The sequence below is a fragment of the Echinops telfairi genome, unplaced genomic scaffold (assembly GCF_000313985.2).
Source record: "Echinops telfairi isolate 266 unplaced genomic scaffold, ASM31398v2 ScPeMD7_4048;HRSCAF=4782, whole genome shotgun sequence".
NCBI lineage: Eukaryota > Metazoa > Chordata > Mammalia > Afrosoricida > Tenrecidae > Echinops > Echinops telfairi.
Window position 1 is genome coordinate 1,506,175 of NW_022107947.1, and position 22,181 is coordinate 1,528,355.

At 46.0% G+C, this 22,181-nt stretch overlaps 1 protein-coding gene across 1 annotated transcript in view; it reads right to left on the minus strand.

The window, feature by feature from the left end:
- CA12 (carbonic anhydrase 12) overlaps positions 1 to 22,181 on the minus strand; it is a 173,001-nt gene that overhangs the window by 139,839 nt on the left and 10,981 nt on the right. Inside the window, exon 2 of the mRNA XM_045294955.1 lies at positions 5,991 to 6,048. Coding sequence (XP_045150890.1) covers positions 5,991 to 6,048 — 58 coding nt within the window. The remainder of the gene's footprint in view (positions 1 to 5,990; positions 6,049 to 22,181) is intronic.

Genomic DNA, 22,181 nt, shown 5'->3' on the forward strand with positions numbered 1-22,181 from the left:
ACCGGTATCTGAGAGGAAAGGAGGCGCTGAGCCGCAGCCAGAGCTGGTCATTAGGGGTGTTTCTCTCATTAGCTCTTTGCTCTGTGGGTTCACACTGATTTCTTACACTTCCTACCTGTGGTCAATGACAGGCTTTGAACCAAGTCAAGAGCACAGGCCTCTGACGAGAGCCCGGGTGGAAGCGGGCATAAACAGGAGAGGAGGAAATAAGTAACTCTCAGACACTTGAGGGAAGTCATGGTGTGAAATCAGCTACGCACCCATATTGCTAACGCGTCCTCCAGTCCTGACGCTGCGTTCTTCTCCACATCATCGAGCCTCTATGACTGTTTGCTCAGCAAATGATCGAACACGTATGGTGAGAGGCTACGTCTGTGACACACACCTTTCTTGGCTTTAAATCATGCAGTATTCCTTTGTCTGTTCATACAAATGCCTCTCAACCCCTACACAGGTTCAACCTGAGCACAATGAAGTGTTCTGGAATTCTTTGCTTTCTCTAGGTTATTCATACCTTGTTATGATTCACATAGTCGAATACCTTCGCATAGTCAATAAAACACAAGTAAATATCTTTCTGATATTCGCTGCATTCAGCCAAGATCCATCTGACATCCGCCATGATATATCCCTTGTTCCACACTCTCTTCTGAATCTGGCCTGAACCTCTGGTAGTTCCCAGTCAATGCACTGCAGCAACTGTTGTTGGATGATCTTCAGCAAAATTTTACTTGCATGTGATATTGATGATATTGCTCTATAGTTTGAGCATTCTGTTTGGTCACCTTTCTTTGGAACGGGTCCAAATACGGATCTCTTCTCGTCAGTTGACCACACAGCTTGTCTTCCAAATTACTTAGCATAGACAAGTGAGTCTTGTTTGGGGCTAAGGCCTTCAGTGCAGCTGGAACTTCGCCCTTCAGTACCCTTGGTTCTTCCCCATAGGTTGCCTTTTGAATTGTTGAATGTCAACTAATAATTTTTGGTACAGAGACTTTGTATATTCCTTCCCTCTTCTTTGATGCTTCCTGCCTTATTCAATATGTTTTCCATCGAAGCTTTCAATATTACTACTCAAAGTTTGAATGTTTTCTTGAGTTCTTCATGGAAGATCTGCTGAGTGTGTTCTTCCTCTGGGCTTTCTAGTTCGCGGTCTTTGCACATTTCATCATAATCTTTTACTTCTCCAGCTTCACTCTATCACCAAGCTCATATTTTCCAACTACTGATCCTTCCTCTTTTTCCCAAGTTTTATATTCTAATTGCCAATAATAGATGCACCTGGATTGCATGTTTGATCAATTTCAGATGGAAGACATTGGTAGAATTCTTCAATTTCTTCATCACTAGCTTTAGTGGTTGTTGTATACATTTGAATAATGGTTGCATAGACTAGATCTCCCTGTATATGGATAAACATGATCCAATCACAGGCAACATTGGACACTTCAAGATAGATCTTGGAAAGTCATTTTTGACGATGAATGCAATGCCATTCCTTTTGATTAGGTCGTTCCTGACCTAGAAAACCATACAATCTTCTGATTCCAAACGGCCAATACCAATCCGTTTCTGCTCACAAATGCCTAGAATACGGATCGTTATGCATTCCACTTCACTTTTAACAACTTCCAGTTGGCCTAGGTTCATACGTCACACATTCCACATTATAATTAGTCATCGATGTCTGCAGCTCTTTCTTCTCATTTTGGGTCATGTTCCATCAGCGAATGACGGTCCCCAGACTGTCCTCCTTCCGGGGCGTGATGGTTGACGACTTTGAGAAGCAGCTCCCCCTCTGTCATCTTTTGCGTGCCTTCTGACCCGCGGGGCTCGTCTTCTGGCACCACCTATGACAACGTGCTGATCTGTTTATCAGGGTTCCAGTAGCTGACAATGGTTCGGCGCTACCCACAGGGTTTTCCGGGCGCATTCTTCTGGAGTGGCCAGCCTATTCCCCTCTCCAGTCTGTTCATAGTTGGGAAGCTCTACCAAAACCTGTTTGCTTTGGGTGACCTGGCTGTGTCTGACGTACCATTGGTGTAGCTTTCAGGGTCACAACAACACACAGGCCACCACAGAACAACGAGTTGACAGGCAAGTGGTCATCATGCTAGGTTATACAACAAACCTATTCCCGTTTTACAGAAGGGGAAACTGAGGCCCGGGAGGCAAAGGCAGTCTCATGGACAGGATCTCACCTTTGGGGTCAGGCAGGATTTCACCTCTGGGTTCTAATAGCACATCTGCATCCCCTTGCGCCTACATAACTTTGAGTGCCCCTTAATCTTCCGCAGCCTCACAGGCCCCACCTGGTAAGTAGAGGTATGAAGGTTGCCCTCACAAGGTTGTTGGGAGGAGGCAGGTGCTCACTGCTGTTGCTCCAGATGGCAGGTCGTCCCGCTCCTGGCCACACAGCTCAGCCTTGCCCTCCCTGATGCCTGCTGCTGGCTCCCTGGGCCTGCCCAGCCACCAGTAGCTTCAATAGTTCCCACACCTGAGGGGGAGACAGAGGCAGGGTTCTCCTCACTCCATGCTAGCTCTGTCCCCTCTCAGACACCTGACCACGCACACCACCTCATCCTCCCAGCCTGGCAACGCCTCTGATGGCTTGGACTTCTGGGTGACCCACCCAGAGACAGGCTTGTTCAGTCCGGGGATAGTCACAGAAGGCCCAGCTCTGGCCTCACCGGGCCCTTCACCACTCTCTCCACTTCAGCTTCTGTTTCCCTACTGCTCCAGAGGTGAAACATTTGTCACCGCTTTTTGTCGGGCACACCCTATTTGCTCTTGACTCTCTTCGAACTTCCTGCTCTGTACCCTGGTGGTTTGGGCGTGCCTCAGTCAACTGCCAGGAGCTAGCTGCTGGTTTCCCTCCCTTTGTCTCCTCAGCAGCAATGAAGGCCTGATTTCCCTCCCTCCTCAGTGCCTTCTCTCCTGGCCTCTCCTCCACAAAGGGAGCCCACCCGGTAAGCAGGCTCTGCCTCAGGGAAGAGGCCAGCAAGGCTACAGGACCAACCGAATTGGGTAGGAAAGGGGGAGAGAAACACTTGATCTCTGAGTTCTCAGATCCAGCCGCGACTAACACAGCCAGTACTTGTAGCCCTGTCCCCTGAGGAGAGAGCTGTGATCATCACTCAGCCCTTGGTAGCAGCAGACTGCAAGTCTCTCAAAGAGGGAAACACTTGCTTCCCTGTTTTTAATAAGAATAAATGATAATAATAATCTTTCTTACATATAATTTAATCATGTGATGTGTAACCCATATAAAAGAAAAATGTAGCATCTATGTAAGTTATAAACCCTTCAAATCAAACCCATGTCCTGGAGCCCATTCCAACTCATAGCTACTCTTTGTAGCATCTCCAAGGTTACTAATCTCTACGGGAGCAGATAGTTTCTTTTTTTTAATTCCCCTGGTGGTGGCTAGTGGCTTTGAACTGCCAACCTTGGAGTTTGCAGTCCCATACTTACCCAACAGCACCATCAGGTCTTCTTATGTAGGTTATAAAGCGTCATACTGATAAGTTGTAGGAATTTCATTCTCTTTCCCTATCCCATCCTCTGCCGCCCGCTAAAAAGTTACCACAATCTTGTATTGCATTGTTTTTCTTTCCTTTTTCTTCTTCGTTTTAGCAAATATATATATTTCTTAGGTCAAACAAATCCATGGCTGGGGAGTCATTTCTGACTCATAGCAGCCCTACTGAGCAGAGGAGAAGTGCTTCCTAGGGTTTCTGAGGGTTGTAAATCTTTACAAGAGGAAAGTCAAAGGAAATAGAGGAAAGAACTAAGAGGCAAAGGGTATTTATAGAGGTCTAAATAAAGGCAAGTACATATGTAAATATATTTATATATGAGGATGGGGAAATAGACCTATGTGCATATATTTATAAGTCTAGTATTAAGGTAGCAGATGGACATTGGGCCTCCACTCAAGTACTCCCTCAATGCAAGAACACCTTGTTGTATTAAACTGGGCTTGTGTGGTACTATGATGCTCAAAAGGTTTCCATGGAGCTTCCAGAATAAGATGGATTAAGAGGAAAGGCCTGGCCACCTGCTTCTGAAATTGAACCAGTGGGAACCCTGTGGGTGACAATGGCCCGATAATCAAGGAGACAGGCAGCACGTCCTTGTGTTACGCAGTGACCCTATGAAAGCAGCAGCAGCAGCATGACTCAGCCACGAGGGGACATTGACCACCGAAGGTGCAACACAGGCCTTAGCGCCACACCGGAAGTAAGTAGTGACTGGCGAGGAAGTAGAGGAACACACGCTTCCCCTTTTCCTCTTTCTCTCTTACCCAGTTCTCAGTCAGGGCTAAGATGAAAAAATGGGGCCAACAGAACTTAATTTTAGAAACAGACAAGCAGATGCTAAAGTTCAAGGAAAGATAAATGAGGAAGTCAGGGTAATTCTGAAGAAGAAAAGAAAAAGAATGACTAACGTGACCAAATACAAAAACATATTATGAAACCATGGTAACTAAAATGGTATAGCAGTGGCATGGGGAAAAACAACAACAGCACAATACAATAGAAATAAAAGTGCAGGGATGATCCCATGAGCATAGGATAATTTAATATACAGCAGTGATCACATTTCAATACGGTAGAAAAAAAGAGTATTCAATAAATAAATAATTCAATAAAATCGATTATTTTTAAAATTAAGTTTTTCAAATATATGCCAGAATAAATTCTAAATAGATGAAATCAGTTTTAAAAATGAAGCCATAAAAGTACAAGGTGAAAAAGTGGGATTTATTTTTTTTATTAATAAATCATTTTATTGGGAGCTCTTACAGATATAACATTCCAAAGTTCAATCACATCAAACATTATTGTACAACTTATACCACAATCAGTTTCAAACCATTTTCTTTCTTCTTGAACTCCTTGATATTAGTTCCCCTTTATCCCTTCTTCCCTACTCCCCAGGAAGCCTTATCATAATTATTATTTTTATTTCACCATAATTGCTTGTTTGTTTGTTTTTGCCATAGCTGACATGCTTGATCCCATCGAGTGGGGTTATAGTCATCAATGCTACTGATTTTTATTGTTTTAAAGTAGAAATGTATGTTTAGATAAATGGGACCAGAAGATAATGATGAAAAGATTAATACATTCAACTATATAAAAATAATGCATATCTGCACAGAAAAAAAGTACTATGAAGCCACAAGATAACTGAGAAAAATAGCTGCAATTCAGATCACAGACTGAGAGCTGAAATATATCATAAAGACCAGTTACAAATCAAAAGAAAAGACCAATAATTTCACACAAAAATGGGCAAAATAGATGAAAAGAAAATCTACAGGAAAGAAATATAAATAGTTCTTAAATTTTTTTTTAAAAAGTTCTTTAGTACCTGAAAAGAAACTTAATCTCACTCATAAAAAGAAAAAGAAAAAAAAATTTTTTTTACTTAGCACTTTAGAAAGATCCCAAAGGTTGAAACTGACCCCACATTGGTAAGAATGTTCAGAAACAAGTTCACTTTTACCTTGCTAGTGCAAGTGCCAATTTGTATAGCTCTTTGGTGAATATTGACTAATATCTGTTAAAAGGGACTGTACATTTCAAAGGAGCCCTGGTGACACAGTGGGCTACGAATTGACCTGCTAGCCACAAAGTCAGCAGCTTGAATGCCCAGTTGCTTCAAAGAAGAAAGACGAGATTGTCCGGTCTATAACGATTTAAAGCCTCAGAAACCCACAGGGGCAGGCAGTTCAGCTCTGCCCTACAGAGTCACTATGAATTGAAATCAACTTGATGCCAATGAGAATAAACTTAAAAATGGTTAAAGAATACATTTTATATTATGTTTTACCACAAGAAAAATGTACATACTTCTTGACTCAGAAATCCACTTATAAGAATTTATTATCCTAATATTATTGCTCAAGTGGCAAATGTTATACATTTATACAACACAACACCTTGTAGCCACTAAAAGCAAACAAAACTTAAAATTCTTACCTGGAAACTTCTTAAATATTTTAAGTGGAAGAAGCAAACTGAAGAAGGGTGTGGTCATCTGTGTGCAAAGAAAAACAACATATATCTTGTTTACATAATATGTTACACATACACTATAACATACATATTTGTAATAATATTAACACAATATATATACATACGACAGACCCCTGGGAGCATGGCGGTTATGTGTTGGCCTCTAATCACAAGGTCAACAGTTCAAAATCACCAGCCGGTGATTTTTCTGCAGGAGAAAAATGAGGCTTTGTACTCCCGTACACAGTTAAGTCTCAAAAACCCATGGGGGCAGTTCTATAGGGTCACGAGGAGTCAGAATCTACTCAATGGCAGTAAGCTGGGTTTTGAGTATATATATATATATATACTACATAGGAGGAGGCTTCAAAAATTCATGGACAAATGGAATTAAAAGGTCATGGAATTTTCCCACAAACTTTTCAAAGCCCCCTCAGATACACACACATTCAGAACTTCTAGAAGGATACAGGATGTGAGTTGTTTTCGCTTTCACGTAGAGGACCTGGGAAAGGGAGGCAGGTTTACTTTTTATTGAGTACTCTTCATTATCAAGAGTTTGGCAGCCCTGCAAAATCAGTATTGGCTCAATAAGGGTCTTTTAGGTCTTTCTGGACCTAAAAGAAGCCGAGGTGTGTAGGAAGTAAACATATAATACCATTTTAAGACATGCCTCGGAACCCGTAGTTCTTCAGATAGAAAGGCCTGGGGTAGTCTGGTGGCATTGCCCAGGTGAGCGAGGAAAGGCAGTGGGGAGGCTTTGTAGATCCCTTGTTTGTAAAGGTGAAGTCATAATTAATGTTGATTTTAAACTTGTGCTTTATATATATATATATGCAGCACCACCAGTGTCCACTGGGGGTCCCACCCAGGAGAGCCCGAGTTCCAATTGGAACTCTGCCAGCAGGTGGCACGTGAGAATTTGTCCAGGAAAGCCTTTACAAACAAAAAAACAAAACAAAAAAACCACCACTACGACAAAGAATCCAGCACTGGGGATACACTTGGGAAACAGCTTTGCCAAGCATTCTACTTTTATAAATGATATATTTTTACAGCCAGAGTAGCTGCTGTGGTCAAACAGGCTTTAAGCACGAAGTCGGGGGAGGTCAGCCAGGTTGCAGTGCACACTGGGAGAGAGCTGACTGAAGAAAGTCTGATGGAAGTGAGTCTGAACCCCAGCCCCACACCCGGACCCAGCTCTTCCTTCGGTGTGTGAGTGACCCAGGGTGAGCCTGCTTCATTTTCCATGTAGCGAGTGCTGATGCAAAGAAACCAGGATGCCAGGTTTATGTGTTGGTGTTAAGTGCCATGGTGGCCCTCGTGACAGAGTGAAACTGTCTCCGCGGGTTTTCCAAGCTGGACTCGTTACAGCCAAGCACTTAACCAGGGCTTCCTGAGTTCCTTCAGGTACACGTCGAACCTCACTGAAGCCGAACTCAGGTCTCCCGCCAGCGCTCCCAAAGATGGTGTTTCCACTGCCATAATAAACACTGACGTCATTTCAGGCAGTACCCTTCTCGGCATGCTTACACAAAGGGGGCTTCAAAGGGATTTGGGGAAAGATAATGGAATTTTTCCAGGAATTTCTTGAAGGTGCCGCTTAGCTAGCAGGCTACCTCTGAGCACTGCAGGAGCGGAGCTTGAGTTGTTAGTGCACTCCTGTTGGGATGGAAAGTTGTTTTTCCTTCGCTACGAACTCCTTCGTGAAGCAGTCCCAAGTATTGCCCTGCTCGGCTACCAACGTATGGAGGCCGGCACACCTGTCACCCCCAGGTCCCCATGGCTCTCCCGGGACATGGTGTCCTCTGCTAGCAAAGTGGGGTTCTTCGCTCTGGAACCAAAAACCTTTTGAAGTCAATCATGACACTAACCCACTGGCCTCGTTTCCAACTCCCCTCCCCCCACACGGCGACAGAAGCCCAGTTTGGGCCCTGAGTCAGACCAATCTAAGTGGTTTATGAGGGCTGCTGGGTAGACCTGGCTGGTCACACAAGGCTCATGCATCTCATCAAATACATCAGGGTAATATGGTAGTAAATTTTATTGGGCTGCATTACGAAATCCAAGTCATGTTTTCTCAGTCGGCATAATTTATACCTCAGGTGGCACCAGACTCTAAGCAATCAGTTGGCAGTGTGAACCCACCCAGAGGTGCTTTATAAGACAGGCCTAGGGTTCTGCTTCTGAGAGGACACAGCTTCGAAACTCTAAGGAGCGGTTCTCTGCACCTGTGGGGTTGTCATGAGTCTGAAAACACTGGCCGCTGGCCTCAAGCACCACCACCGAGCTGTAGTTCTCGCAGCTCACCACCCCACCACCAACCCCTTCAGAAAGCATCGAGCACAAGTAGACATTTCGCACGGTAAAAGAAATGTAGCTGCACAAAATGGGAAAGATCGTTTTTTAGAATGCCCACACTCCCATAATCCCATCACTACCGCTAGTGCTTTCCAGTGGGTTGGTTCTTTTTCATATTCAAAATGTACTTTCTGCAAGTTGTAATCAGAGTAACATTTAGTTAATGGCTTCCTACATGCTTAAGAATGATGGTGGGAAAGGACAAGTATAACATGAGTCTGCTGAGGGGAGCTTAAAAATGCAAAAGGGGCAGAGGGGGAAAGCTACTGTACACATACATTCCTGGGCCGAGGTCCAGGTACGATGGCAGGGGCCAGACCCAATCCAGGGATACATATGGCAGCCAACCAAAAAGGAGGGGGAAAGAAAGAAAGGGGAAAAAAAGGTAGTGGGGGAACAGGGCACTAACCCACCCAAGGGGAAGGTGTTGTTTACATCTCCACAGGGGAGGGAGAGAGGGACCAGACTTCAACCTGGTACACCAAGATGTGAGTGCAACATATCGGCATGAAGCAGAGAACCAGTAGAGAGGTCTGACGAGCTGACCCCAATCCCAACTACTTGGACATCCCCCCTCCACTCAGAAGAATTCACTTCAGAGGACAGCACTGAAGCTACAGCTCAGGGAGAGGGACATGTCTGATCAGAGCACACAGGAGCAAACAAAGAGGGAAGGAGAGAGAGTGGAACACATCCCAGCTCACCAAGCCCTGAGGATGATATTCCTGCTCAGAGCAGCCAATGCACAGAGAGGACCATAGGGCCGCCCCACCATGAGACAGGACGTCCCTCACTGACCCATAGTGCTATGAGGGACAACACTGAAGGTACAGTGCCAGAATTGTGCCCGATCTGACCCCACCACACCAGGCAAAACACTAAGGGTGTGCAACAGAGCAGCAAGGGGAGCAAAGCAATGAAGTCCCTGGGAGTACCAAAAATAGACTTTGGGGCCAGGGTGTGGTACCCCATCAGACTGAACTGGAAAACACTCCTAAAGGTCAACAAACAGACCTTGAACTATTTACAGACTTTTCTTTTTTTGTCATGGTTTTTGTTGTTGTTTTGGTTTTTTATTTTCTTTTGTTGCTTTGTTTTGCTCTTTCTTGTTTTTGTGCTTATTATTGTCTCTCCGTGTCTGTCTAGATAAGATAGGTGGGATAAACAATCTGGAGGAGAAAACAACAGGACCAACAGTTCTGGGGAGACATGAGACAGGGGGAGGCGGGGGAAAGGAATGGAGGTGTCAACAAACCCAGGGGAACAGCAAGTGATCCAAAATTGATGGTGAGGAGGGTATAGGATGCCTTGTGGGGCTTGACCAAGGGCAATGTAGCCAAGCGGAATTACTGAAACCCGAATGAAGGCCTAACATGATAGTGGGACAAGAGTAAAGTAAAGGGAATAGAAGAAAGAACTAGGAGACAAAGGGCATTTATAGAGGTCTAAACATAGGCATGTACATATGTAAATATATTTATATATAGCAATAGGGAAATAGATCTATGTACATGTTATATATGCATATGTTAAGTATTAAGGTAACAGAAAGACATTGGTCTCTGCTCAAGTACTCCCTAAATGCAAGAACACTTTGTTTTAATAACCTGGCATTCCGTGATGCTCAGCTTCCTGACATGATTGCTGAAGATAAAATGGGTGCATAAGCAAATGTGTTGAAAAAAGCTGATGGTGACCAGCTATCAAAAGAGATAGTGTCTGGACTCTTAAAGGCTTGAAGATAAGCAAGCGGCCATCTAGCTGAGAAGCAACAAAGTTCACATGGAAGAAGCACACCAGCCTGTATGATCATGAGGTGTAGATGGGATCAGGTGTAGATGGGATCAAGCATCAAAGACCCAGAACAAAAAATCATATCGATGTGAATGAGGGGGAGCATGGAGTGGAGACCCAAAGCTCATCTGTAGACAGTTGGACATCCCCTTACAGAAGGGTCACAAGGAAGCGATGAGCCCCCCACCACTATCATGACCCCAATTCTACCTTACAAACCTGGCTAGACCAGAGCATATACACGGGTACAGATAAGAGCTGGAAACACAGGAATCCAGGACAGGTAAACCCCTCAGGACCAATAATGAGAGTATCAATACCTGGAGGGTAAGGGGAAGGAGGGGGGAAAAGGGGGAACCAATCACAATGATCTACATATAACCCCTTCGCTAGGGGATGGACAACAGAAACATGGATGAAAGAAGGCATCAGTCAGTGTAAAACATGAAAAATAATAATTTATAAATTATCAAGGGTTCATGAGGGAGGGAGGGTGGGGGGAGAGAGGGAAAAACAATGAGGAATTGATACCAAGGGCTCAAGTGCAAAAAAATTTTTTGAAAATGAGGATGGCAACATACGTACAAATGTGCTGGCCACAACGAAAGTATGCATGGATTGTGATAAGAGCTGTATGAGCCCCCAATACAATGATTAAAAAAAAAGAAGGATGATGGTGGGGATTCATCCACCCAGCATTTCCCAAAGGCCAACTGTGCAGCTAGCACTGATGTACAAAGAGGAATTGACAAGAGTCCTTGCTAGGATGCTGTTCCTTCAGCTGTCGCGGCAGCACTTTTAGCTTATCTCTGCATGTGCTGAATGCAACTGCACGCTGTGGGGGAAGCTCCCCAAGGCTAAGACATGGGAAGTCCTGAAGTAAGCCAGCGCAGTGCAGGTGCTTCAGTTTGGTCCCCGAGGGCCAAAGGAGTTCTCAAGTTGCATCTCCCCGTGCGCCCTCTCTTCCTGGTTGACAGAGTTTTCTGTGTAGATGTTATCCTCTGGAACCCTCTGATCAGCTTTCCCAAGATCTTATTCCTCCAATTGTCCTCCTGTAACCTTGTTTTCCACATAACTGAAAATGGATCTGTGCTGTGGAGTTTGCCCCTTGTCTGGTCTCTTGAACAGACAGTAGCACCTTTCTTAGTCTGATTTTCCCCAGGCCTAAAACTGTGTGTGGTACAGAAAAACTATTTAATGAAAGACGCTGCGTGATTGAATGTGCCCTCGTGGGTTTCAGCAGTCTTCCTATTCCCCCTTCCTTCGGTCATCTCAGTGCTCATACCCAGGACAGTCTGGGGTCTGTTGTTGTTTGTTTTTGTTTTAAACCTTTGCATTTTCACTGAGTCTGTTCCCTGGGACAGTTGCCAGATCCTACCTCCCACAGTCTTCTCATCAAACACTAGCCTCCTTTGGAGATCTTTTAGGGAAGGAAGGAAGGAAGGAAGGAGAGATTGCTTATCTGCCTGCCCAGCATTCAAAAAGAAGGTTGATTGAGTCAAAACCCTTAGACCATGGAGCTTTCCCAACCACTCCCCAGGTTTCTATCAGAGTGTGGATTGTGGACACTCTTTGTGCAAACCCACCCCCGTGGCCCTCTCCTCCATACGCATGAGAACAACAAATCATGCAGGTAGTGAGATGCAGTTCCACGCTGAGATTAGAGGAAGTAGAATTCACTTCCTAGTTAAGTCTGGGTTCCTCCTTGCCCATCATGTGGGGACAGCTGCATCACACCACACCAAAACGCCTTTACGGCTGCCATACAGAAACAGAAAGGAGAGCCCTGCACTGGGGCCGGATTCTTTTCGTGGCTTGGCCTCTGGCTCTCGGCTTCATCATCATCTGTGAAAGGGCAGTTTCGTTCAAGTGCCAAGATCCTAGTCCAGGGTCCTATCGCTAAGGGATTCAAACCTTTGCACAACGGCTTCTCTGCCCCCAGCATCAACCACTTTCCTCTCACCCCTCCCACAGGTCTGCCCTATCACAGGAACCTAGATTTTGAACAGACCAGTGGTGGGAGGTGGAGGCAAGTAGATCAGATTCTTCTGGGGCCCAAAAGCCCTGCTCAAACCTAACAAGACAGAAATGAATCAACATATCCATTTAGTAACCTGCACTGAAAGCCACCACTTCTAAACAGAGTATTGCTCTGCCTCCACCATCCTTTCTCCACCCCACACCTGCACCCTGAACCTACCAAACCTGCTGCTGGAAACCAGGGTAAGAGCAGAAGGCCATTTGGCATATGTGAGCAAATAGGGGGTTCTCTTGTCCTCCCAATTCCTGGGGCTTTTGCCCTCTTGCTCCCAGTGCCAGAGACACGCTGGCCAAGTTCCCTTTGAAAATTCTCTCTCTCTGTGCTCCAAGCTGCCTTTCCTGTTCTCCTACAGCTCAGATTCACATAATAGTGTGGACACAGCATCCATAACCCCAGGACCAGAACTAGATGGTGCCCAGCTTGCCACTATTGACTACTTTGAAGGGTTCACAGAAGGTCCTGCCTGAATGGAATGGTCCTATTGATGCAGTGGGTTAGGCACGGGTTTACTAACAGCAAAGTCTGTCGTTCTAACCCACCAGCTGCTCCCATTAGACTTAAAGATTTACAATCTCAGAAACCCTGAGAAACAGTCCTACTTCATCCTGTAAGGCAGCGGTTCTCAACCCTTTCACAGGGGTTGCCCGACTTATAACAGTGGCAAAATTAGAGTTATGAAGTGGCAACGAAAATAATTTTATGGTGGGGGGTCACCACGACATGAGGAACTGTATTAAAGGGTCACGGCACTAGGAAGGTTGAGCACCACTGTTATAAGGTCACGATAAGTTGGAATTGACTGTGGGTTGGGGAGAAGGTAATGGATTTGGTTTGGCTTTTTTTATATATACATATAGAAACAAACAAACAAATTTTGTTTCACTGCCATTAAGTTAATGCTGACTCATAGAAACCCTTGGGACAGGGTAGAACTGCGGCTGTGGATTTCTGACCCTGTTGACTCTGTCTCCCCAGGAGCAGCTGGTGGTTTCAAACTGCTGGCCTTGCAGTTAGCAGCCCAGTGTGTAACTGTGGGTTCTGGCGTGATTTCACCTCAGTTCTTGCTTTGCAAGGCTGAAAGAGTTCACGCACCTGAAGCACGTTTGTAATCCCACTGACTTTATGAGGGAAAGGAAGGTTCCAGGTATTCCAGTTTCCAAAAGCACACGCTTCTTCTGAAGAGCGTAAAAGGTTGCACGGGAACCACGAGAGAGTTCGGAGCGAACTCAAAAAACCACGTGGAAAGATAACCTGAAGGAGTGAAACCACACGGAAACAGGAAGCCCCAGAGGCCAAGAGGGTATCAGCAACCCTATTGGCATGGGCTGAGTTTAGGCACACCTGTGTGATGTCATGTGCCCAGGTTTAGTTTCACCTGTGCCTTGGGGGCCCTACTTGGCACATGCTCAGTTTGGATTTTTCCTTGGTTATCTAATGGGTGCCTGATTTCTCTACAACCTCTTTATTGTGACCCTAGGCAGGCTTTGGGGGAGACAACACCACCACCACCTCCCCCGTTTGTCCCAATTCTAACTTAGCCACTATGACTAAGTTAGAATTGTCTTTTTTTTTGATAGAGTGGGATAGGGCTTTTTTTTTTGATAGAGTAGGAGAAAAATGTGGAACAAAACTCCAAATTAAAAAAAAGACAAGGCTTAGTGGTCTGTTAGAGAGGAGAGTGATCCCTGAGCCTGGCCCCGAGTCCTTTCGGTCCTGAAACTTGGCTCACCCCTTTCAGCCAGACAGTCTCAAAACTCTCGCTGCCATTGAGTTGATTCCAACTCAGAGCGACCCTATAGGACAGGGTAGAACTGCCCCTGTGGATTTACAAGACTAACTGTTGGTAGCCTCCTCTTTCTCCTGTGGAGTGGCAGGTGGTTTTGAACTGTTCATTTTGCAATTAGCAATTAGCACCACCAGGGCTCCTTCAGTCAGGCCAGGAAGGTGAACGGTAATGCTCCTTCAGGTGATCTCCTTCAGGTGATGGGTGACTCTCCCTAAAACAATCAACCGGAGACGAAAGAGCCACCATCGCTCAGGGAGAGAGCTCAGAAGGCAGAAAGGGGAGGAGTGGAGATGGGAAGTGGAGATCACGCTGTCCCGTTGTGGGGCTGCACTGCAATCAGCGTGTGAAATAAAGTGTCTGAACTGTTGAGTGGAAAGTGAGTTTGCTCTGTAAACTTTCACTCGGATCACAATAAAAAGCTTAAAAATAAAATTCAAGAGAGGGAGAGTCGAAGATGGTTTGGAGGAAGTAGGTGTGGATCTCCAGCAGGAGTTGATCTCTAGCATATACCTGGAGATTAGAGAAACTGACCTCCACTAGCTTGCAAAAGGGTGTGGTCCCCGGTGCTACAGGCCCTGGGGCTGCCAGTTTTGCGTCTTGCAGTCCTTTACTTGAGGACCTCTAGTGGGGTAGTGGTTATTCATTGGGCTGCAATCTGCAAGGTCCACAGTTCAAACCACCAACCATCCTGGGAGGAAGATGGGGCTTGCTACTCCCACAAAAGCTACAGCCTCTCGGAAGCTCACCCATCACACAGGGGCAGTTCTACCCTGCTCTGCAGGGTCGCTATTGGGATCGACTGGCTGGCAGTGAGTTTGGTTTTTATCAGGAGCCCTGATGGAGTAATTGGTTGAAGGTTGAACTGCAGACCCACCAGGCATTCAATGAGATAACCGAAATCCTAAGGAGCATTTCTACTATTTAAATTAAATCTCTTCACTGCTTAATAGAACCCAGGCTTACCTAAAGGCGATCTATTAAACTCTACACTTTTTTGGTGCCCCCCCCCCACCAACTCCATCCCTCCTAGAGGCTAGCTAATGCAAACACTCTCGTTGCTTTCTCTTTAGATAGCACGTCTGAAGAGCCAGGGCAAATGTAAAGGTTTCAAATGTGTGTAGGATGACACTGGAAGCGGGGAGCAGTGTTTTCTGGATAGCTGGAGTTTTGTGCTCTCCGGGTTATCTCACTCAGCCTCGCCACTCTAAATGTAAAAACATGAAAAGAAAAACAAAACAAAACAGCCCAGCCTGCTGCCATATGCCCTGAGCCCATTCGGCCTCATGAGCAATCTCCCATCGAGTGCACTCTGCAGGGCTGAGCACAACTCTCCCTGTGGGCTTTCCAGGAGAAATCATGAAGGGGGTAGAAAGCCTCCTCTTTCTCTCAAGGAGGGCTGGTGGTTTTGATCCTCTGACCTTGAGGTTAGCAGCCCAATGCGTCACTCACGGCTCTACCAGGACTCCTCTTCCAACCCATTGTGACCCTGTAGGACGGAGCAGAACTGCCCCTGAGGGTTTCCATTGTTGTGGTCTTGGAAGCACATTGCCACATCTTGCTCCTTCAGAGACTGGTGGGTTCAAGACTGAGTGCCTAACCATTGAGCCACCAGTGTAGACACTATTCAAACCCCATTTTTTTAGGTTAAAACCTAAAGGCAAGGCAGGTTCAGTGAGGAGAGGTCACTTGTTCAAGGTCACACTGTTATTAAGAGGTGAGGGAGCACTCAAAGTCAGCTCTGTGCATTGCCAAAATGCAGACTCTGCCCACCAAGGCACAGCATTCAGTTGCCAAGAATTCCCTGAGAACCTAGGAGGTGCCAGGCCCAGAGGCCAGTGGTGCCGTGGTAAGTACGCAGCTGAGGCAAGGGAAAGGGGGGGCAGTTTTTAGCCTGCGAGGTGGGTAGAAGATGAAGAACATGATGCACTTACTCCAAAGCAGAGTGAGATAGGGGCTACCTCAGAGATACCTAAGCCGAGCCCAAGGTGCATGTGGATGGAGGAGGAGATGAATGGACTCTGATGCTGTCTGATGGATGTGGGCGTGTCTGTGGGTGGGTAAATAGAGAATATGAATGAGATGAGTACTGGGAAGACTTGTCCTACAAAGTCTGCTTTGCACTGGGCCTTGATGAAAATCAAATACCCAACTTTCTGCTATCAAGTTGATTACAACTCACAGAATCCCTGAAGTGCAGCAAAGAACTGCCCCACCGGGGTCGGGGGCTGTAAATCTTCAGCAAAGCAGACAGTTATCTTTCTCCTGTTGATTGGTTGGTGGATTCAAACCAGGGGTCCTCAAACTTTTTAAACAGGGGCCAGTTCACTGTCCCTCAGACCCGTTGGAGGGCCGGACTATAGTTAAAAAAAAAAAATTTATGAACAAATTCTTAAGCACACTGCACGTATCTTATTTTGAAGTAAAAAAAAAACAAACGGGGCAAAAACACCTGACGGGCTGGATAAATGTCCTCAGGAGGCCGCATGCGGCCCGCGGGGCCTTAGTTTGAGGACACCTGATTCAGCCCACTACTTAACCTACGGCAGGAAGGCTGTTGAGCTTTGGCAAGTATAGCAGGTTTCCACAGGCCAGAGCAAGAGCGAAACCAGGTAGAGAGGATTCAAGATCGTCTTAGCAACCAGGCCCTTGTGATGACAGGGAGTGTAGTAAGGCTGGCTGGGGCGTCAGGATCAAGTGTAGGGATGCCTTGATTCATGGGAAGGCCTAGATTGCTTCTGGGGGCAGTGGGGAGCTGCTGAAAGTTCCTGCTAGACACTGACAGGATGAGATGAGGGGAGTTTGCAGTGAGACCTGGCAGTGGGGTTGAGGCCTTGGCATGGCTCCTCCCTTCTCTGGACAGTGCCAGCTGCCCATCTGCACACTCAGGTGCATTCATAGAGAAGGACTGACCTGGGCATTCTACTAGCTCCCTGTCAAGTTGGGCATAAAAGCCACTCACGTCAAGGCCTGTAGAAGTAGGGGACACCCAGCGCTACAGGGAACAGAGAGTCTGGGGTGTGAGAAGGTGGTGGGCGTTGCCTGGGTGGTGGTAAGAAACATACTCTGGAATATGGAAAAAGAGACTATTCAACTCAGCCCTTACCAATCCAGGCTGCTCGCTGAATGTGATAATCCTTTTTAAGAAAGTGCCAATGGCTTCCTTGCCCAAGCCCCAAATTTAGTGAAAACTCAGTGGAATTGAGAACTCAATTGCCTGGAACATTCAATTCACTTGAATTGTGTTTTGATTCAGTTTTTTGCAAAAGAGGTAAATAACCACAGTCCAGACAATATCAGGATGTGAATCATAAAAACACCTCCTGCAGTGGCCCGATGGTCAAGTTTTGCTAAAAGCAAGCCCTGGCGACTTAGTGGTTATGTGTTGGGCTGCAATCGACAAGGTAGGCAGTTCAAAACCACCAGCTGCTTTGTGGGAGAAAGACAAGGCGTTTTACTCCCATGAGGAGTTAAGTCTTAGCTACCCACAGGGATGGTTCTACTCTGTCCTATATTGTTGCTCTGAGACAGCATCAACTTGATGGCAGTGAGTGTGAGATCTGCTACCTACAAGGTCAGAGGTTCAAACCTACCAACCCCCAATTGGGAGAAAGGATGTGACTATCTTTGTCCATGCAGATGACAACCTAGGAAACCCTGTGGGCCGTTTCACCTGTGTTCTGTAATGTCACCATGAGTCAGTCTGCTCCACACAGGACAAACAACCAGACACACAGGCAGCACCTCAGGCAACTGGTAACTCCAACAAGAAGCTAGTGAAAGGTTGGGAGAAGCACCCTCTGGAAAAGTTTTTCTTCCCCCATTATTGTTTTTAAAGACCCTAAAAGATTCCAGAGTGTGACTAAGGTGTTTTATATCTGTTTTATTTTGTTACTGTTGTTAGTGCTTTTCTTTTGAAAAAAAATGCTTTTCTGTATACGAAGTCCAGGATGGATAAATCTATAGAGATGGTAAACAGATTATGGTATGGTGGGGGAGGTTGGGAAAATGGAGAGCTGATAATGATGAGTATAATAATGAAGAAAATGTTCTAAAACTGATCGTGTACAACTCTTCTGGACGTCACTGAATTGTATGATATGCAAATCATATGCTATTACAACAGTTTTAAAAGATGTCTGAGTGCTCCCCTAAAATATATAATTCAAAAAATTTTGAATCACAATTCTGCTAGCTGTATTCTAAACAACACATTTTTTCCCTTTAGTTTAAAAAATTAAATCAAATGGCAAAACCAAACCAAACAGAAAACGTATACGCATTCAATTCAACTAGACAATTCAACTCCTTTCTCTGACCACAAAATTCTGAACTTCCTTAGAACTGAACTCGCTTCACCTGCTTTGCTGACTCCCTAACAAACACTGGCCTCGATAGCCTGACACCACCTCCAACAGCCCACTCTCAAAGAATTTTTAACTTAAGCCTGTTTGGAAATGTGAGTGTTCTCTATTGAGAAAGAAGAAGAAACACATGAAAAGGTAGCAGAGCGGAGGTGTCAGCAAGCTGCTTAGCCTCACTGGACCTCAGTTTCCACCTCTGTGGAATGGGGAGGGGGATAAGAAGAGTATCTCTGCCCTCAGGTTGTCCCGAGGATGAAATTAAGCCAGTACACAGGACCTTCAGCCTTCCTAAGTGTCGATGTGCTTCCTGTTTCACACACACACCGCTGGCAACCCCTGTATGGTCACCATCTCCATTTTAGCCAGGCAGCAGGAGGCTCTAGTCCCAGCTGGCACAGAGTGAAGCATCTGATCGCCAGCCAAAAGATTGGCAGTTTAACCACTGCCCCACGGAGAAGAGGCCTGGCAATCTGCTTCAGAGGGCCATACGCCTTGAAAACTCTAAAGCGCAGCTCTACTCTGCACTGCTGGGGCTTCCACACGTCACAATCGGCTCCGCACCAGCCCGCAGCAACAAGCAAGGAGACTTAGAAGAGGTTTCTGTTTTGTCCTGTGGTGTCCATGCTGACTCAGCAACAAACTAGAACTGCCCCGAAGGGCTCCCAATGTTGTCATCTTTACAGGAAGATCATTAGGTCTTTGCTCATGGGGAGCCACTGGTGGCTCTGAATTGCTGACCTCTCGGTTAGCCGCCACCACTTAACCACATCAGGGGTCCTTTAGAGAGGTTGTTTTAAGACTGCAATGCAATGTGAATTATTTAATACGGTCCTTTTAGCCAGAGGCTTTCTAACTCCCACCAAACGTTTTCCTAAAGGGTCTGGCAGGAAGTGGAAAAAGGAGACAGGACGGTATTGATTGGATTATATGATTTAGCTGTGAGTGACTGTTAACAAATCTAATTGTTTTTGTGGTTTTTTAAAAAACAGTTTTATTGGCATATAATTAATGTACCATACAATTCATGGTTTAAGTATATTAAAGACTTGTGCAATCATCACCACAAACACTTTTAGAACATTTTCTTCATTCTTATATCATCATCATCTCCCCATTAGCTTCCTGCCTCCCCTGCCATAACCCTAAAGAATTATTTAGTTACTGTCTCAACAGGTCTCATTGTGATTGCCATCCAGCTGGGTATAAAATCAACCATCTCAGAAGCAAATGGGGAAGAGCCAGGACCTTGAGATAACGCACATGAACCTCTTTGATGCAGGAGGCAGTTCTGAGGGCAGAGGGGTGGCAAAGGAGCGGCAGGAGTGGAACCGGGAGCCAGAGCATGAGGCAGAGTGGTGGGCTCCGCAGCCCACAGAGCAAGTAAAGCAGCGTGCTTTGGGACTGGAGGCTGCCTTAACAGAGTGGGCTGTGCCTTAACCCTAAAGGTCCCTGAGTGTACTGGAGGAGTGACCTAACACCAGTGCTGGGGGCAGGCAAAGGGGAGTGGCTGTCTTCAGAACCTAGATAGCAATAGCATGTGTCTGCTCCTATAGTAGTTAAAGCTGCCGGCTACATAGCAATCAGCCACGTGCTTGTATGCGGTAACTTTAAGGCAGTTCTGGGAGGACATCGTGGGGAACGATATTGATTATGATAATGTGATTAGGATCTCCAACTCACAAGGGTGAAGGCCTCCCTCCACCCCAGAAACCCAGCCCACCAGGCTTCTAAGTATACGAGAATAAAGGATTCATCCGTATACACGCTCTTCCCGTTTTGTTTCCCACAAACCTCTTAAAACAGCGGTTCTCAACCTGTGGGTCGTGACCCCTTTGGGGGGGGGCGAATGACCCTTTCACAGGGGTCGCCTAAGACCATCAGAAAACACATGTTTCTGATGGTCTTAAGAACCCTTCTCTATCCATCTCCAGGGGGGTCCGCCCACATGCAGATATGCCCACATACACGTACCTGGCATGAAGACTGTTACTCATGCTACCCCAGGCTTCAAGACAAAATTTTATTTATTTGTCATTAGAAAGAAATATTTCACAATATAGAATTACATATTATTTTTGTGATTCATGCCTATGCTTTAATTTTGTTCTACTTGTAACAATGAAAATACATCCTGCATATCAGATATTTACACTATGATTCATAACAGTAGCAGAATTACAGTTATGAAGTAGCAATGAAAATAATTTTATGATTAGGGGTCACCACCACATGAGGAACTGTATTAAAGGGTCGAGGCATTAGGAAGGTTGAGAACCACTGTCCTCCTTGAGGGAGGGCTGGGCTCTGGAGGGTAGAGTGGGGTGGGGATGGGGTGTCAGCTCATGATTAATGTGGGCGGACTCACATCTCCATTCTAATCCCTGCCTATTTGCTTCTAGTGAGGTAGGTAGATACTATGGTTTAAATTTGCGTCTCACAGATGACAACTAATAATTCTACGAAGGCCCACAGTTTAGCACTTGGCTATTAGTTGACAGTTCTTACTCATCCAGAGGTTGGCCATTTCCTTCTGAAAGGTCATGACTTACCCTGCGCACTTGGGGTTACAATGAGTTGGAATCAACTCAACAGCGACTTTCACCAACCAATTTAAAGTGGGCGGTTCAACTCTACCCCACTGCACTGCAGATCCCCGGTGGTTTGCTTCAATAAAGATTACAGCCACGAAAACCCAATGGGCACTTCAGCAGCTCTTCACCACCTGTCCTCTGCCTACCCTGCCAGCCTGAGCTTGTGCCTTCTGTTCTTTGCACCTGGCTCTCCAGCCAACTGGCAGCCTCAGATCTCTTGAGCCTCCGAGCCTTTGCAGATACTGTTCCCTCTTCCTGAAACACTATGCTCATCCCATACATGTTAACTGGCTAATTCCTAGTCTCAATCAAGTCTCCAGTCATATGTCATTTCCTACAGGAAGTCTTGCCTGCTGTTTTTCCTACCCCCACCCTAACCCCACCCACCAGCCCAGGCTGTGGCTAAGCAACATCCTGCACTTCCTCTGCCAGCACCGTATCACGCTGTGTTGCAGTTGTCTGTGTTCTTGCCCCTTCCCCTCATCTCTTTAGGAATGAGACCAAGTGGTGTTACATGGTACTCCAACCACCTAGTGCATCAGTGATGATTTTTAAATATATGCTTCGACCCAGACCCCTTTAAGTGGAGTCAAACATCTACACGTCTGTAGTTTTAAGCCATCATGTCTCAGCCCTTGATCCTCAGATGGATTCTGCTCTTTGTCAAGGAATGGACATTTATCGAGGGTCTGCCGCATGCTGAACACCAAGCCAGCCCCTTTACTAAGTGAGGTCGGCTTCACAATGAAGAGCCTCAAGGCCCCAGATGCAGGTAACACTGTGACTGGGACTCAGGGGCTTTGATGCCCATCCTGGTGTGCGATAAGCTGAGGAGACGAGTGGTGGCACATGGTTTTCTTCCTTCTTGGTAGCGGGGAAGAGAAGTTCATAGAGGAAGGCCTTTGGAGTTCTGGGCTTCCAGCCGATTGTCAGTCCCTGGCAGGTGGTGGGAGCTCAGCCAGGCTCCTTGAAGAGGAGACAGAAAAGACCCACTGGCAGGCTAGAGGGTCTGCATTTCTTTCTAGGCATGCTTTGTCTATTTCCACCCATTTTCTTTGTGTGTCCATCCACAAAATTGGCCACTGAATTTTTTTTCCCTCATGGACAGCTGCCACAGAACTAGCCAAAGTGGACCCTTGTGATTTCCACTGAGACCCACTGACAGGAAAGCACAGCCATGCCCAACTCCCAGGGGAGCCGAGAAGCGTCTCGCGGTGAAGC